Below are 19,728 nucleotides of genomic sequence, written 5' to 3' on the forward strand. Positions count from 1 at the left end.
GATGTTTGTGTCTATGATAGGCTATCAGGAAACTTACTAAAAAACGTCTGATACATAGCATTCAGACGGAGAAGGGTTCTATACTTTAATGAACTATTGCTTAGTGAAGATAGGTTCATGGTTTTTAACCATTTACTATAGCAAATTGCATGTCGTATGGATGCAAGACGACTTGCTTCCTTTCCGTTTTTAACAGTAGGAATTGGCTCATTAATTAGTCTGATCCTGGAAATATCCGGATAAAACAAATTACTGTCATTGTCTACAGGGTAGAACAATTGTTCCATTGACATTTTTTAACTTCCCCAAATGTTTAAAAAGTTTGTTAAAAACAGCCGCTAAAAAAACAACATTAAAAATATATGCGTTTCTTTACAAAATATGGTACTGTTATCTTCTAACAGAATAAAATAATCTGAATTCCTAATCTCATTAGTACCCGAATACTTGATCTAGTCAGTGGCTTGTTTCAAAATAATTGTATCGTAGTAATGTATCATACTTTAGAGTCTATGACGCAGGTATAGGGCGGCAGATTTCTCGGCTTCCTAACGTTTGTCTATTGATATTAAGTTTTAATTACAGTTTTATGACGAAAGTTCAAACTGATTTTCATGTGAATTTTCAAGTGTTAAGATAATTTATTTTGAAAATCAGAATAATCTACGCGAAACGGAACCTCTGCATATATCGAATCTGATTTGTATTTCTGCAGGAGCAAAATATCACATAATCTGAACGTCATCTTCACCACCCTTTCTATCTTACTTGTTTTATTGCATGATTGTATCTTGGTTTCTGATAGTCGATTTCTAGACGAAACTCGTTAAGTCATTTACTAATTCTTAATGAAATTATAACACTTCTTTTAATTTGGTGCATCCGAAGTGCTTTTCTGGATTTAGTCTCATCAGAAACTTTCAACTTGAACAGTTAACGACTATTAGAGCAACACACATCTGCTATCATCAAACTATTCTTATTTCACCTTAAATAGAATTATAAGGAGACAATCTTAATTTACATTAATTACTATATAATTAGTTCTGAAGTTTTAATTCATTTTAAATTATAACTGACATAACAAAACAAACTTATACAAAGCATCAGTAAACAATATAACATATAACAACAAATTCTAACATTTACTGAACTGGATACATACAATTTACTGGCACAGCTTCCCACATTTATTCTAAATCTATACACTAACAATACGAACTTCGTTTTCAAGAACGGTTCGCTTTTACAGATAGTGTTTGAAATTTCGTATTTTATCAATCAATGTAACGCAGTTTTCTTTGTAAAAGGAAACAAGGTTATTTACCATCATTCTTCATTTCTACAAAGCTTTTTTCTAAAAATTGCAAATTCATTCAAGCCACATTCAAACTTTAACAACAAGGTCTCCGTATCACATGTTTATGTTTTAGGAAATCGACGGAAATATCATCTTTTTTTTTAAAATTTAAACAATTATCATTTAAGAAAGTAAAAAGAGGAAGTAGAAGTTCGGCTGCTTACTTTATTATACCATATCTGAATGTATAATAGAGAAGCGAAAGATACCAAAGGGACATAAAGGTATAGCCATATTACGTTGTTTTATACTAAATTATGTTTTATAGTAGTTGATATCAATAAACAATTTTGACCGATAAGACATGTAAATTCAGGGTGAATTTTTACATAATATATTTTAAACCTATAAACCCTGAACTTCATTCACTTGATAATATTATTGATCAATCGACTAAACAGGAGTTTCATAAATTGACAGAAAAGTATAAAATGAACGACTAAAGTGAAATGATTGGTTGAAAGTTTAGGAAATGTATTATTCGTCAGATTAAGAATACGAACCAGACTTCCGTGTCTGCAAACTTTCTGAGCGACTATAAATGAATAAAAACAATTAACAGATAAGCATACTATCTAACCAAAGTTTTATCATTATTTGAACTCTCCTGTTCAAATAAACGAAACGAATATGGTTTCCTTCTTCTTTAACAAGTGAATTACATATATCTATTTACATAAACTCATTACTTTACACAACTAAAATCTTTGATGAATTCAACAATGATAGGTCTTTTTTCGACCTAGTGAGGCATTGATTGACCATTAAAGAAAGGGGTAGAACCTCTGTCTGTTCTCTCTATACATTTAACACGTATAGCTTGATTTATAACGTACACTATCACATTAAAATGAGCACTTTCAGTTTTTATCTGATGTATAATAAGTTTTACATCAAAGACACGTGCTATCATATTTCAAAAGGTAAGCCTTAAAAGCATTTACCACAAATAATCTATTTTCTGTTTCTAGCCGACATGTCGTCAACATTGGTTGATGTAGTATTTGTATCTGCTAGCCAGATACATTTTGTACTCCATTGTAGTTTTTATTGTCTGCCGAAAAGTCTGAACTATATCTAGGTTCACTTGACGGCTGTATTTCAATAAATAAGTCTTGGCTTATATGATCACATTTGAGCGACTATTCATCGACGTCACACTAAAAATGTGCCGGCATACGAATAAGTTCTTGAAATCGGTATATTTGATTTTATTTCTGACGTCACTCCATCGATAACATCGTGATTCGAAGCCATAGTCATGATAACGGAAGCGACTGCTGGCTATTAAACACACTGAGTATTTATATATAGATGAGTATCAGTGACATCCACAACTCGCAGCCACCATGTCATCATATTGTTTTAAAATTACATTCTCGTCATCATCAAAATACAACAAACTTATTGAATATAATTTATTTGGAACGCAACATGGCGTAGAGACATCTTTTCCAACCTTCAACGCATGCACAATACTTTGCACTGTTGCATGATTTGTTGGTTTTTGACTTTGTCCCAGTGGGAATGGGCATTCTCCTTTGCAATGATAAGCGTTATAACCTTTAGGTGAAATAATCCAACCAGACCACCCAATTTCATCAAAATCTACATACATTTCTCTTTTTCCACAATTCCGTCGTCTTCTGTCATATAATATATAATCTAACCCACGTTTTTCTTTATTCAGTTTTCCTTCATTCTTTAAACGTCTCTTTTCTGCTCTCTTTTGTTCTCGCATTTTTCTCCTCCTTTCTCTTCTCTCTGCTTTGGACAATTTATTCTTTTTCTTCCTTCCTTTTCCTTTTCGTTTCGATTTCTTACTATCCTTAGATTCTGTGTCGGCACTACGTCGTGTTCTTTTAGACATACCAAGTAATTTATTTAAATGTTCATTTTCAAATTCTTCACGATCTTTTTCATTTAATAATCTTATTGCCTCTTTCATTTGTTTCTTCCTTTTCTTTTCTTGTCTTTCTATATCCTTCTTAATTTCAAGATAATCTGGAAAAAAACCCAAATTGATGCATTGAGATCTTACGACTTATACATAAATTTAGGTTGGCCTAGTTTATCAATGAAAAAAAATTAAGAAAAATTAAACGACAAGATTTTTTTGGGGTATAGTGTTGGGTACCCCCTTAAACGGAGTGGAAATTTATGTTTGAATATTCATATACATTGACTTCATAATACGGTTTAAACCATTTTACAAAAAAATCCTAAAACAAAGCTACAATTTGTCATATTTTGCATCCAATAAGTCTTTAAAACCAAAATGAATAAAGGATAATTTGGATATTTACTTTCAATAAAACGTTGGTTTGATAAGGTTAGTCCTCATAAAAAAAAATTGAGGATAAAAAGATAAATATCAAAATGTCCCAAAATCTATCAAATCTGGAGTTTTTAGCTATCTTTAGGCATATGATTTTGTCATACATCTAGAAGAAAGCCAGAATTTGGTTAGAATCTTAAAAAGTAAATACATCAAGCTCTCTCTAAAGTTAAATCAAATATTGAATACATTTAGAGGAAATCAAGGCAACATTAGTATACCGCTGTTCGAAATACTTTTCTTTTTATAGAGGTTATTTTATTACTACAAACAGAACGAACGACAGAAATAAGATTTAAGATCATGCTGTAAATAAGTGAACCTTAAATATTTTAACAATGGTTATAATTTTTTTATTATATCAATGAGGTGAGGAAAAAATATCTCTGGCAGTTGTTATGAACTCGCAATTACCTATAATAAAACGAAAGATAGTAAATAATACAAGATAATAACCTTCAATTTATAAAATAAATGAAAACCATTGTAAAAATGAGGTGAATCACTTTTCATTACTTTCGTTCAGAATGCAAGGTCAAATATCATTCATTTAATGGAGTTATAAGAAAAGGGTTAACATATTTCAAATTTATAATAATTTTCAAGTAATAAAACGGCGATCTTATCGATTATTAAAACGTCTCATGTGGCAAACTTTATTCAAGGATAAAGATAAGTTTATACGCTATGTGGGCTATGGAAATTTTGAAAAAGCCATAATTACCCCATAACATAGAATTTCAAATACAACCATGCTAGCTGCAGTCTATATGCAAATTTCGACATATTAATACATGTTCATGTACTAATCATATGTTAAATGAACGAAATCATTTTATAAAAAAATACCTAAAGTAACTGCAGTTAAACATGTTCGTACATACATGTACATTCAGAAAAAAAGATGTGACATTCCTGTTTTAGTTCAAGCTGCACCAAACTCTCAAATTTATTGACTAATAAACTTTTCGTTCATTAAGACTTTGGTAATACCTTGAATTAAATGTCTTAAACATCAAATGTAGCATTAAGTCACACAAAAATTACGCGTCAGCTCCTATATATTAAATCACATGCAATAACTAACTTACAAACGCAAAGGCAATTAATAAATTTAAAAGTAAAGAAATATTAATAAAATAGTTTGCTATGGGATAATGGGTAGCCTTTCATTAGATTCAGAGCAGATTTCACGCAAATATCATGTAGATATAGACAATTAATTCCGTATTGCACGTGTAGTTTATTTATTTTCAAAGTAAACGTTAGAAATCAAAGGAATTATAACGCAACCAGAAGCGTTGATAAGTGGCGTCAGTCATCTTAAAAAGTTTATGCAGACTGAATTAGACTCATAATATAGACAAATGTTTTTGGTTTTTGTCAAAACTTCATTATTTAGCAAACGTTTTGGCAAAGTCTGTCAAAATCGGCAAAATTTCTTCTGTGAGTGATAGTTAAATTCAACTTCCGTTAAAACACACACGTAACCTGTTAAGTAACAGCAAAATGATTTTTCTTAGGATGATAGATGCACTATCGAATTCAATTTAAACTGAAGATGCTCTTCCCTTATTCTTAAATGTGACTTCAACACAGTGGGAAATCCTACATTTAAACCTGCAATAAACAGCTTCGTTGGCACGAGAAAGTGAAAACAATTATCTTTAAGTCTAGTCTCTTACGAAATGTTAATGTTTTTTCTTAATTTTTGCCGTGAGAAAAATTTAGAAATGATCATCATTAATAATATGATTAAGAATTCAGTCTAATCGTATGTTGTCAATTATAAATAAGGAAAATTGCATTTTTGTTTAATAAACAAGCCACCTTTTCTTTTCCGTTAATTAACCCCTCCCCAACTTTTCAGTCCACTACCATGGAACTAGGTGGTAGTGTACAGGCCATGAACATGAAGACCTCGCGAAAGAAGCTTCGGTCTCCGACCAGGTTGAAAACAAGGACTTACATATTTGGTCGTCTTCATCTGCGTCATTTACGTTACTAGTATTTAGAAAATAAAGAAAGTGTTGTGGTTAGACTGTATTTTTTTGCCATGAAAGTGCGAGGTTTGACTAGCCGCAAAACCAAGTTCAACCAACAATTATTTTCTTAAAATGTCCTGTACCAAGTCAGGAAAATGGCCATTGTTATATTACAGTTCGTTTCTGTGTTTTACATTTTAGTTTTGTGTTTCTGTTGTGTCGTAGTTCTCCTCTGATATTTGATGTGTTTCCCCAAGTTTTAGTTTCTAACCGGATTTGGTTTTTTTCTCAACCGATTTATGAATTTTGAAAAGCGGTATACTGCTGTTGCCTTTGTTTGGTGAGATATGTTGAAAACCCGAATTAGTGAGTCAATTTATCATATATTGCTTAAAATTTACATGCTTTCTCTAAGATCATGCATGTAATTTTTGCTACTGCATAATATTTTGGAATGGGTTTTATCGATTTCACTATAAAACATGTTTAAACGCAGTGTTTTGACATATAAAGAAGAAGTAACATTCGTTTTTGATTTGGATGATGTTTACTATTATTTCCAATTCCATGTGTTTGCCTATTGAAGAGTCTTCGTAATAAATTAGCTTCTCGTACAGTATGTGTCAAATTAAACTGGTTTAAACTATTCAGCATATTGAACTGTGAGTTATTGCTAACTAATGATAACCCCGCTTTAAGAGTTCGGTAAACAGGCAGTTGAAGAGCCATGGTTGTGACAATGCACCACACGCTATATCATGCTCATGTTAATATTGATACCAAATGGCTCGATGATCTGACTTGTAGATCATGAGAAGAACGTCACGAAAATATCACGCAAGGTCATTGAACGAATATATGAGCATACAGTAAACAGGAAGTTAATGGGCGAGGAATTTGAAAATAGCAGTTTCATGTTAAACATTTTCATGTTAAACACTAAAACAAAATTAATTTTCGGAAGCTGTTCCTTGGAAAATTTATCGAAAGTTTCGCCATTGCGGAGCGGGGTATTACAATAAAAAGAAAGTAACCGAAGAAATTTAACAATCACTGACGAAGTCATTTTCATTACTAATTTTACATCCTTTTCAAAAAAAAATGTTAGAGCATTTGATTTGTTGTCACAGTTATGTCGAGAATACCGGCAATATATCAGGGAATGCAATATTATATCGAAAACTAAATATTTGGTCAAAAAAATGGAGAAAAGAAGTTGCTTGAATAGGTGGATGATTTTTAAGGTGATTTACCTTCATCATTTGGTGAAATATAATTAGGATGCCGTAACTGTCCATCATCTGTATAGACAACAAGGATTGGTTGTTTACTTTCATGATGTTCACGCCTTTGAGCAAATCGGACGTAACTTCCGTTAACATGCTGGCCACTCGTTGATGTTGTGGTCACCAAAAAGCCTGAAATTCAAAGTACAAAGTTAAAACTGTTTTAAGAAAGAAACAAAGAAAAAATACATTTAACTTAAAGAGAGGCGAATGATACAAAAGGAAAACTCAAAACTCATAAGTCAAAAATAAGCTGATAACGCCATGGCCAAGACTGAAAAAGACCAACAGTCAACCACAAAACACAACATAGAAAACTAAAGACTGAGCAACACAAACCCCACCAATAACTGGGGTGATCTCATGTGAGCCAGAATGGTCACTCGTCGTGTTGCTCATGTTAGTACAAACCTGATAAAACGTCGAATTCAGCAGGTAACACTCCAGGAAAATGGTTTGTAAAAATCGCTTTTAAATATTACATAAAGACGCCAATACGATAAAATTGAGAATGGAAATGGGGAATGTGCCATAGAGACAACAACCCGACCATAGACCAGACAACAACAGAAGGTCACCAACAAGTCTTTAATGCAACGAGAAATATCCGCACTCGGAGACGTCCTTCAGCTGGCCCCTAAACAAATATATACTAGTTCAGTGATAATGTACGCCATACTAAACTCCAAATTGTACACAAGAAACTAAAAGTTAAAATAATACAACATTTGTGCAAAGCGATTCTACATATAATGATTGTCATGGATAAACCAACCGAACCATATTGCATATAAAAAAAAGAATTCTGTTGCAAAAAAAAGGGAACAGCTTATTTCTAAGATGACATTGACAAAAACTGAATATGCCAATAATTTCTCCCCAAATCTACCTATCAACTATGGCATCTATTGGGTTGATGTGTTTTAGTAAATTGCAGTGCGTTCAGTATATAAACTTTAAAACTCAGTGCAATCTTACAGAGGTCGATATCACTGCCTTACAATGTAATGACTTGCTATAAAATTCTGTTGATGCTGTAATTGAATTCTTGAAAGAAAGATCATAAGTGGATAACATGAAGCATGATATAGATACAAACACTGATTAAAGATGTGTGAAATTGAAAATTTAGATATAAAAAGATATGGCTTTTCGATTTAATATATCATTTATTATTAGTTGTAAAGTTACCTTCCAGTGTGTCTTTTTTAATATACCTAACCCTCATGTTACATTAAGCGATAAATTTCTACCCAACAATAGTCTAAACGTTTTCTTTTACAAATCACAGTAAGAAAAACATTTAATGAGTTTTTGGAGCTTGATTAAAAAGTCGTTTATGTGCCATTAAAACAGCGGGATAAAGGAATTATGCAGGGATGCTTCGATTACTCTATGTTAATTTCTGTGGCTATGAAATGTACATTGTGAAATAATACAATGTTCATAGTAGGAAACGTTCTTTCATAAATAATACTTAGAGTAAACCTATTAATTTTGTAATCATAGCTATTACAGAAAGCTTTAGTTCCGTGATAAATCACCCAATGCTCTATTCTGTCTAAACGAGTTGTAATTCCGGACCCCAAACTAACCTCATGGGGTTGTAGATTAAATTACTGAATTTAATTTAGACAGATCTTGTAAATCAAGACAGTTGCACATCTTAGTTTAATATTATATTCAGATGAATGCACATTTCAACGAGGGTATTTCTGAAATACGGTTTTTGTGTACTAAAATTAAAATACATGTTGTTTTCTATTAATAACAAGACCAATACAGTGTCTGCTTCATCTTATTGATTTCGGTAACATGTATATTGAAGCATAACTGATAATATCCTATCATTTAAGTCAATAAAACTTTGACAAACTTTTTTTATACGTGAGTGTTGTAAATGTTTCAAACTTTAAGCAAATCCATTGGTGATAAAATATTCCATTATCAACAACCAATCAAATACTTGATTATAATATATTTCAATAATACTCACCATGATTATACGATGAGCCATTTACCCACTGCTCCACAGCTTTTTTAACTTGGAAAACTAACCAGCCATGAGTATGAACACTTATTCTTTTGGCATCTAATAATTTTAGACCTCCAGTTGAATAAATTTTGTCTGGGTCTAAAACTTGATATATTTTTACCTGAAATTAGAAAAAAAGCCATTTCCTAAAAAGAGAAAATACAAACACCAATTCAAACAGAGTAACGAACCTGTTAAAAAAAACGTCGAGGAGTCAGAAGGTATTACAAGATGAAATCTCTAACTATCCAACAGACCCAATACGCAAACATAAACCAATCAGATGTGGCTTCTTAAGGACTGCAACCGTGTTGATCGTAATGTTTAAATTCAGAAAAAGATATAATATTAACACCAATTCAAACAGTAACAAGAATTTGTCAATAGTACACGGATGCCCCAATCGTACTATCACCTTCTATGTTCAGTGGACCGTGACATTGTGGTCAAAACTATAATTTGGCATTAACAATTAGAAAGATCATATCACTAGAAACATGTGTACTAAGTTTCAAGTTGAGAGGACTTCAACTTCATCAACAACTACCTTGACCAAAAACTTTAACCAAATACTAAACTAAAGCTGGACAGACGGACTAACAAACGAACGAGAGAACGGACGAACAACCAGACGAACAATCGGACGTACGAACGGACGCACAGACCAGAAAACATAATGCCAATACATAGGGCATAAAAATAACGAATCTGTTCAAAAACTTTTTGAGGAGTCCCATGATAACATATTACAATACGAAATCTTTGTAACTATCCAACAGGTCAATAAGCAAACATCAATCAATCAGATATGACTTCCAAATAAATGCAACCGTTTTGATTCTAATGATAGATTCGGACTATTCTTGTATAGTTTAACACGGTATATTACTATAGTAACACGTTATCGTCCTGAATTTGCTTGTAGTAGTATTTACCATTAGTGGTAAGGAGCAACCAGAACTAACCATATACTATATATTCGAACCTATGTAAAACAGTTATTTTTTATTTGTTAGTACCAGCTTTTCTTACCAACTCAAATGGAAACACGATATAATATGTAAAAATAAAAGTATAAGTATGATTGCCAATAAGACAATTCTCCACAACTTGTCAAGAGACAGAAAGACACAAAAATTAACAACTATAGGTCAGTATACGTCTTTCAACAATAAGCAAAATCCATATAGCATAATCAGCTTTGAAGAAGCATATATGAAATATTCTAAATCACAGGTTTAGCTTGTTTAATTTTCTGATTTCCTTGGAGTATTACCAGGACATTACCTTATAACATAATCACCATAAAGTTTAAGAACATAACAGTTATGATTAATTTGTATAAGTCTACTTGTCAAGAGAGAAATACATCTTCATTTTTCATTTGAAGAGAATGTTGATTGGTGTGTCTGAACATTTAATACAATCTGTGGTGTATTGCTCACCTTTGCTCTTCAATTATACGCTATCAGGATCCATAGCGCTTCTTTGCTTCTGACGCAGTGTTGTAAATGACCGTTGTGATGTCATACTTAATGTGTTATGAAATCTCACATAGTGATTTGTATTTTTATCAAATAAATTGAAATAAAGTTTACTATAAAGCTTAATAGAAACAAGGAAACTAAAAGTTATATCATGTTTATATTTCTTCATGATCAAATGATTTCAAAGTTGATGTCAATTAAATAAATGTGTTTCTAGCACAAATATTCACAGCGATTTGGCTCCAGGACAACACTGAAAAAAAATCACTTAAAACATTACACCAAAACAGTATTTTTTTCATACTTCATCTATATATATTTTAATGAGGTGTAAATGCATTGCACCTGAGACGTCCACATGTGCACTCACGTGCAATGATCAACGATATAAGTTTTTATGTTTTTCCTTACTTACCTCTATAATATGGGATGATGGAATGATTTCTGATGACGATGAAGGCTTTGGTCGTAATTTAAAAACATGGAATTCTGCTGCTAATATTTTTTCTTCCGTTGTTAAATATGATATATTGTAATAAAAATGCATCTGTTGAGTCCATTCTGAAAGAAAAGAAAAACAGAAAATGAAAAAATCTTATCAATTAGACAGTAAAAAATTAAGTTGTAGAAAATACTGTGTCAAACTAAGATTCCAAATTCAATTCAGGATTTTTTTTCAAAAAATATGAAAATGGACGATGTTGGCTTGATAAAATTTGGTGCAAAGTATTTTAAAAACACATCATTCGCAATTACATTCGATACAATGAATAAATAGTGTTTTATTTTTGTTTTAAAATAATTGTGACCTGGACTATGATAATAAGGGTGGAAGACTTCCTCAGTTTGTAGGTAGAACCTGTTCAATATAACTGTGAGATGTACATAGGTAGATACATCACACGCGTATGAATTAAAGACTTCAATTCTGAAGTTCATTTTAAGAGTCACAAGACTGAAAACACTGAGTTTGTGAGTTCGAACACTGCTCGTGTGAAGGTTCGTTCGACTGCGATCTCAAATTGACTAGTTTTCCTTCTAGAAGTCGGTCTTTTTTTTCATTGTACTCTGACTTCCTCCACCAACTCAAACGTGCACAAAAGCTGAAAGTGGCGTTAAACACCAATAATCAATCAATGTATTCAAATGGTATACTTTACTCCCAGGTTTCTGAATTGTATCACTGTTGTATATATTAAGCGACAGTTTAACATCTACTGCAAAAGATCTTCGGTTAATATTACAAGTATACACTGATGAAACATATGTTGACATTAAAATCATCACGTTCAACATATCCAATGTGTTGCATGTATTTGATATTGGTGATATGCATTATTGAATTAAAGTAAATAACTACATTTTTTGTTACAAAGTGCTTTTTCTTTGCAAAATAATTATACGGTATTCGGATATTTTTTCTTAACTTCTGAATCAAGCATATAATATTTAAAGGTTGTACTAAAAGTAGATAAATCTGCTATTTCAATAATCTTCTTGTTTTGTTAATTTTCACATTTTATCCATACTTGTATGTATTTAAAGACCAAATTAAGCAAACAAGCTGTAATTAGAGTATATTCCCACAGGTAGTTTAACACCTGTCGAAAATGATTCTTCACAAATATTTTAACAACGGTTTTTATACCTATCTTATATACTTTAAAAATTTCATTCACTGTTGATCAGCTTTTCTTCTTTTGAAGTGTTTACAATAATTATATATGTAAACAAAAAAATCAAACAAACGCATTGCAACATACACATGTTTGGGTAGAGAATACAAATATTTTAATTTAATTTTCAGTTTTGAAAAAGATTTGGGTTCCATAAGTCAAGTATAAGTTTACGTAAATTGTCAATTAAAATTTTTCTAAATCATTTAAACCCTGTAATGTCAGTTTTTGCATTGTAAAATTGAAAACCCGTTAAAACAGCTATGCGATTGATATAATACTTTATAAATTGATTTATTTACCGTGTAATTTGATTGAAATCTATACAGGGAAAAGGTATATAAAGTATATACCCGTGTATAAATAATATTATGCCCTTTTGAGGAATTGCCAATTTTATGTTTTAACAGAAACAACTGTCTTGGTACTCTGTTTGGCGTTTGAATTGCTGCACTTAGTTAAAGGTGGTCCTTGCACTCATTACGATTGGAAATAATTAGGGATTTTTCACATTCTTCGTTAAATATCTTTTTTTCTAAGGAATAACTAAAGACACGAAATATGAATACTTATTATGTTTAGCTTATTGATATGTATTTTTTTTTTAAACATTTACATCGCAACTGTTTTAGTTTATAGTAAGTTCTTTTGGTATTGCCATTTGCTTAATATGGACTTTCCGTTCTACAAATTTCTTTGGAGTTCGGTATTTTTGTAATTTGTATTTTTGTAAACTTTTTTTTAGGGAAAATTAAGTCTGTCTTTTCTTTCGAAAACCACAAGAAATGAAGACAAGATATCACACAAGCTAACATTTTCTAAATTCTTTCTAAGCGGTCGAAGTTTTAGAAGTTCATCCCACTCTTATGTTTCAATTATCATTATGATCATAAATACCAAAAACTTTATAAATGTACAAAAATGTTTTCACAATAGTTTGAATCTAGTCATACAAAGATTTTAAAAGATAAACACAACCAAAACAATAAGTCGGGCACGCGACCACAAACTGGCACGCGATTTGGTTTAAATGATTTTGAGATAGTCATTAAAATATGTAAGCTGAATTCCATCACTAACTTTGCGGTTAAGTTGTATATAAACCTTACAAAACAATTCGAGCGAAATTTTAAGCAATTATATAGTGAAAGTTATCATAAACATTATCCAAAAAGTTAAACAATCATTACTCAACATATTTAGGAAACTTAGTCGACATATTCTGGTGTTTTTTTGTTGTTAGGAAAGAGACGCAAGTTTTCGTAAGGTCGATATCACATGTTTGCAAAAAGGTTTTTGATTTCCAATAGTAAAAAGCATCTACATTTTTTTTTAATTAAAATATTTGAGGGTATCTTTCAAACATTAACACATTTAAGGGTATTTATCAAACAATGTTCACAATTTCTTGTGTCTGCATGAGTGACGTGAATAGAAAGCGAACATAAAAAGAATCATGATCATTCAAACAATAGCAGCTTCCAGTTGCATATCATATTTTAAACGAAAACAAGTTTTTCTTACAGACATAGACCCCCCCCCCCCCCCTTTCCGCCCACTCCTACAGAAAAATCATATTACTGCATCTATAAGAATTAATTAACTTATACGCAATCAGTCGAGCTGGAATAAAAATTTATAAGTTAAAAATTGGTTAATTATCATAGATACCAGGCTTAACTTAAGGTACGTCAGACGCAAGACTCACCCTGGACACACTAATAATAACAATTAAAAAGACTATGCTAACAATGAAAAACGTCATTTTCATTGTTCAATAAAAGAAAAGTAGGAAAAACTTCAGCTGAAATTGACTACCATTGGCATATATTCATATTTTGATAGCTGTGCATTTGTGTGTGATAACATTCTATTTTACGACTGCTATTGATTTGAAGTTATCTTGTGGTACTTGGGACTTGGCGGCAACATTGCTGAGAGTTGAACTAACAATAGCCTCGGTGTAATTATTTAAATCTACAGAAATTTGTTTCCAACAGATATAGCAATTTATTCTCGCTATGATATATATCTGTTAACTTTGTTATTGAGCTTTTTTAATTAGCAAATAATATTTCTGTCATTCGTACTACATCAGCTCAATAAAACTCACCTTGTTACTAAGAACCTTTAAAATGTTTCAATTTACAAAATCTTGTTTGCATTTTGTGTTCTCTGTATTCTATTAAGGATAGAGATTTTCGAAGCATATTATGAATTAAGTTAAAAATAAGCATGCCGTTTGTCAGAAATTTGTTAATAATTACGTATGACTATTATACTAATGGTTTTAATTTATGATTGCGTTAATGTTTTAGATCAAAATAGTTCTTTATTTTGGGTAATATATACCTCTTTATCGTATAATTGACTTGCTATACAATTTTCAATAAATTTTATCATAATTGATTATATATTTTTGATACAGTACATGGGTAGAAATAATGATGATAATTGCATCTTAATGTTTATATTTGCATTAAGAGGAGCTAAAATATCCAAAATGTTTGCTTGAAATTGGAGGCAGTTACAATTATAATAAACATAGTAGCATATTTGAAACCCAAATAACCTTTCAGGCTGTTATTAGTTTACAAATCAAACAGAAAAGGGTTTAATGTAAAAATCTCATAAATTCATTGATGGTTAACTTGGGTTTAATAAGTCCAAAGTCTATGGCAAAAAATGTTACGAGAACAAATTTTCTCCATAAAGAATAGTCTGGATGCACATGTGATATACCCGATGCCCATTATTTCTCTTCGACGTCATGACAATATGCTCAAAAGCCTTTAAAGAATTCACACTATTTAGCCAAGACCCAGCATAGGCGGTAAGTGGTACTGAGATTCATAGATCAGCTTTAAAGGGACATATAGGGTAGTAATATGATAGCAATTAATAAATGGTATATACAATCTAGGTCTGTATCATCAAAACTGTAATTTTCGGTTCCAAATAAAGGACGTTAAAATCACAGCTTTAGACAAAGCAATTACATACGGCCATCACCTATGTTTTGGAGTTTCTCGCTCAGTTGAAGACCCAAGTCTAATTCGATCACAATTGGTAAAACAACTAAGAAGAATTTAAAATAAAAAAATCGTTCTTAAATGAATATATCTAAGAGAAGCTTACAGATTGAGTCTAGGACGATTAGAATAAAGCAATAGAACTTGAATTGACGAAAACTGGCCATTCATTTATACCAAGATCGATAAATACAACATGTACTTTATCAATTGACATTATACATATATAAAATATACACGGTTCAAATGCCTGCGATTTTGCGGTTGTCTTTTATTCAAACGCACTTGATGATTTTTCATTCTAAAATAACTATCTTGATAATAACGGGTTTTATCATGAATCTAAAACGGCAGAAACCAACTTATAAAGTTGCCTTGATGATAAAAGCAGGAGTGATACGAGCCCTATATGAGTTATAAAAAAGCTGTAAATCACATTCCATGGCGTTTATATTAGCACAACATTGCAATAAATAGTAAAAAAAGGAAAACTATCAAAATGTTTATAGTATTTCTTAATTTTGTAACAAAACAAATATAAAACACATATAAATTTCCAATCTAGTATCAATTTATATGTCGGTAGTTATTATTTATAATGTAACATCAAATTGTCAGTGTTCACAAAGGTTGGGTGAGAGGTTATTAAAATGTATGATGCTACAGTTAGTCTAGACAGAATGATTCCCTTTAAAGTAAATTATGAATTCTTAGTCACTTTTGACTAAATACTCGAAGTAATACGTTTAATTAACTTATTCAAACAAGAATATATTTGAAAGATTCCTCGAAGACCGAATCATACCATCTAGATCAAAGTTCGCAATGGTGATACTCTAAATGTATGGTTCATGTGGGGTTTTTTCAATTTATGATAGCAATAATTATAACATTGTAATTAGTTATAACTGCGACCAGTAAAAGGTGTCTAGGATATCTTATCCCTAACTCACAATTTCCCATTATGATAGTTACAGATGTCTATATTCGTATTCACACATATACTGACCACATTGACGCAAACACCAACTTGATTGGAAAATGAGAACTCATATATATAAGAACAGCTATTCTCTACTCTCAACTATTGCCAATTTCTCTCACGAATCAAATTGTTGAAAAATAAAGTAATACCTATATTTATTAGTAAAGTAGCATTCAAACCAAATAATTAGATTTTGTTTACGTGAGAATTTTTATATAAATGCCATTTTAATGAACATATCGATTGCTAACACCTGTTTAAGAAATGATACCCTATAAACAACGTACTGTAATCCGTACGAAAGTGATAGCGCACTCTGTACATGAAAATTCACACTTTTTCACTAATTGTTGTCGTTTTTTGTTGGCATATTTAAGTATTAAAATTGAAAACACGACGGGTTCTCTTCAATGTATTTATGCCCCACACCTGGAAATTCAAACACCTGCGAAACTTGGACATTTAACAAATTTCTTGTCATACCCCCCTCCATCATGACATGACGACAAAATTAACTGTGCAGTACACGTGACACATAAAACACGAAATGATATCTGCGCAGTCATAAAATGAATGATAAATTCCAATAAACAGACAATTCAGTCACTCGAAAAAGATCAAATGAAATATTTGAAAGTATTTTAAGGCTTTATTTTTATACTTCAATAGAACATTAGTTTACGAATTTGTGATGGTCTTTTGCAATTTTTTCGGATGTACGCTATTACGTTTGAAATATAAGCAGTTATCGCAGACTTTTTTTGTCTTTTTCAACGTTCAAAGTCAATACTTCGAAAATATAAACATGAATATATATATATACATGTACACTTAAAGAAACAATACTACCAAGGTCCGAAAGGCAGATGGACCAACCCCTTATCAAAGGTAATTTTATAAGAATAAATTGAAGAAACTTTTGATCATGTTTTATCACAATCAATGTCATAATACTGGCTATTTACTGGGTACATATTGGTGCACATTTGTGGGATAACCTTCAACAGAAATGCTTGGAGTAAAACATTTAAAAAGTAAAAATTATAAAAGACAACCTGGGGTATTTAATTTATTAAGTATCATGATATCACTTTACTAGATGTCATTTTGAGGTTACGTCATGGCCCTATAATTGTTTCATACCTCATTGTCAGTATGATTTACCCAAGATGATCACGATCAAAGTTAAAAAGGCGTTTATTTAATTATTCAGTTTGTGTTATGAAGCAAAGAGTTATTTCAAGGCAAATCATCACAAAACGTAATAAATCGTATGTAGATTTTTATCTATTTAACGTCTAGAAAGTGCATTGAAAAAAAAAGTATAAGTGGAGCTGTCAAAGTAAGCTATGAAAGTTGACGAAATATTATCAAACATGCATACAAAAACAATTGGTTATGGTAATTAAATTAATTGCACAGAAATTTAAAGGTAGTAAGTAGGTGGTCTATTCGTATCAACAAAAAATCTTTTTCATGGCAAAAATTACGATGCAGCACAAAAAAGTATGAACACAGTAGTATGTACTTGAAATAATAAGAGGGAAAATGAGCATTTGAGGCGAGATATGTTTACTATGGAAAAACAGGAGAACATCCCTCTTATCTATGTTATTAATTGTACAAGTGATTTATATGAAAATATGCAGCGAATGTAGAAAGGTGTAGCATGGTTTAAATTATATAATCAATACAAAACTTCATATGTATATACAAAATAAGTTGAATCTAAGTAGTAAATACAAAATACGTTCGTTAAGCAATTTCAACAGCAGTAGCAACTTTTCAAACTCTGCAAATTTTATGATGTGTAGAACAAAGTGCAGCTCTACTTTCAAAGAATGGACTTTAGATTAAAGGTACATTGCTACTGTTGGGGTCTTTTATAGCTGACTATACTGTATGAATTTGCTAAACGGACCTTTAATTGATTAAATCCATGTCATTTCGACTCTGCCGGATATATGTCTCATTGGCAAGCATATACCCCACCAAAGTATTTGTCTATCTATATCCCCTTACCCTACTACGTTTGCGGTCAGCAAGAGGTACAATGTACATATCATATATCCAAAAATAAAACAAAAACATTAATAAACTTACGCCTATCTGGAAAGCTACGGACCACATCTGCATGATAAGGACTATCTCTTTTTAAAAGTCCACCACTATCAGTTATACTGTTATATAAATCCAACATATATTGTGGAGGAGACCGATTAAAAATCCGCACTGGAACTTTATCAATTCCAAATAAGTTAGATAATCTTTCTATAACGTACGTCTCATTGCTTACTTTTCGTTTCTTTGCTTCAGTCAATAATCCAAGGTATAATAAAATAAAAAACACAATTCTTAATATTTTGTAAAATTTACTTATTTGGCACTGAATACAACCCGACATTTCCCTGTGTTTTTACTTCTAAATCAAGAAAACAAGACCAATAGAACTAATTCATCCAAGGTTTTCTTTGAACGAAAAATCTTGACAATGTTTTCAAAGCTGAAGAGTTGTTATCCAAATTTAAATACATAATTAAATCTGTATCATTGAAATTCACACCTGAAAACAAGTGACATCCGATTTTTTTTATTTAGAATTTTTTCTCCAATGTCGTATAGAAGTATCTTTACACATTATGAGCTCTTAACAAAGCTGTTGTAGTACCCTAAGAAACTTTCGAGTGACACTTAAGTGTCCAGTTAAAACCACACACCTGTGCTATTCGATGCTTTTAACTTTCATAAAATTTCATCTAATTCTAAAACCACACATTTAGTTAAAGAGTTTAAATTCCTTTAGAAGGCACCTGTTGTTTATCTTATTGAACTTTCATTCTTAATATTAGGAAAAAAATCACCACACAATTATAATTATGATTAAGTCTTAAATAGCTATGCGTTCCAATGGTTTTAAAATCCTATGAAAACATGTACAGAAGCGCTTCTAAAGTAAAAAGGTGTAAAAAGTCAATTTCTCGATTATATCGATAATGAAAATAGAACGTTGCTCCTCCCGCATAGTAGACATTGGTTTAAAAAGATTTGTCACATACAGCAAAGAAATCATCCATGCATGAATTGCCACCAATGGCCAGGCATTAAAACCTTTTTTTCACAACAATCAAAAGCACAGATATCAAATTACAAACAATTTTTCAATGAATACAAAAAGCGCTAACTTGTCAGTCAAAATATAACTATAGAATATAGAAAGAGCATGATTTAATAGCTGGTATCATATATTATCTCCACAAAGAATTTCTAATTGAAAATGCGGCGCACTGAGTTTTGCCATTCAATTATTGGTGATTACAGTTGTTACTGAGATGTTTTAACATGATAAATCTTCTAACATAAAACATTACAGCCAGTAGGATGGTACATATTTAATGAGTCAGAAAAAACCTTTTCTTCTTTTAAATGCATGCGACAAGCAGGTTGATTCTAGCGATGAAATATTCATTGCGTCAAGTGTAAAATTGCTTTTGTTTTTATCTTGGGACACATTTCAAGATGAGCCGGATGTTAAAATATATAATTA

At 31.2% G+C, this 19,728-nt stretch overlaps 1 protein-coding gene across 1 annotated transcript; it reads right to left on the reverse strand.

Annotated features, from left to right (window-relative positions):
• Nucleotides 1–1,040: 1,040 nt before the first annotated feature.
• On the reverse strand, nucleotides 1,041–19,336 carry LOC139488008 (bone morphogenetic protein 2-B-like). Its single transcript, XM_071273316.1, has 5 exons — nucleotides 18,288–19,336; nucleotides 10,907–11,052; nucleotides 8,966–9,125; nucleotides 6,937–7,101; nucleotides 1,041–3,364 (listed from the first exon to the last, which is right to left on the reverse strand). The coding sequence occupies exons 1-5, from the start codon at nucleotides 18,586–18,588 to the stop codon at nucleotides 2,682–2,684; spliced, it is 1,455 nt and encodes a 484-aa protein (XP_071129417.1). The 5' UTR covers nucleotides 18,589–19,336; the 3' UTR covers nucleotides 1,041–2,681.
• Between the last annotated feature and the right edge of the window lie 392 nt (nucleotides 19,337–19,728).

This window comes from Mytilus edulis, chromosome 9 (assembly GCF_963676685.1).
Source record: "Mytilus edulis chromosome 9, xbMytEdul2.2, whole genome shotgun sequence".
Taxonomy (NCBI): Eukaryota; Metazoa; Mollusca; class Bivalvia; order Mytilida; family Mytilidae; genus Mytilus; species Mytilus edulis.

What these genes read in the sequence shown, in the direction of transcription:
- LOC139488008 (XM_071273316.1), bottom strand. Translation starts at nt 18,588, where the DNA reads ATGTCGGGTTGTATTCAGTGCCAAATAAGTAAATTTTACAAAATATTA. An exon ending in CATCATCCCATATTATAGAG is followed by an intron (nt 9,126 to 10,906) that starts GTAAGTAAGGAA and finishes TTCTAATTTCAG; the next exon opens with GTAAAAATATATCAAGTTTT. An exon ending in TGGCTCATCGTATAATCATG is followed by an intron (nt 7,102 to 8,965) that starts GTGAGTATTATT and finishes TTTGAATTTCAG; the next exon opens with GCTTTTTGGTGACCACAACA.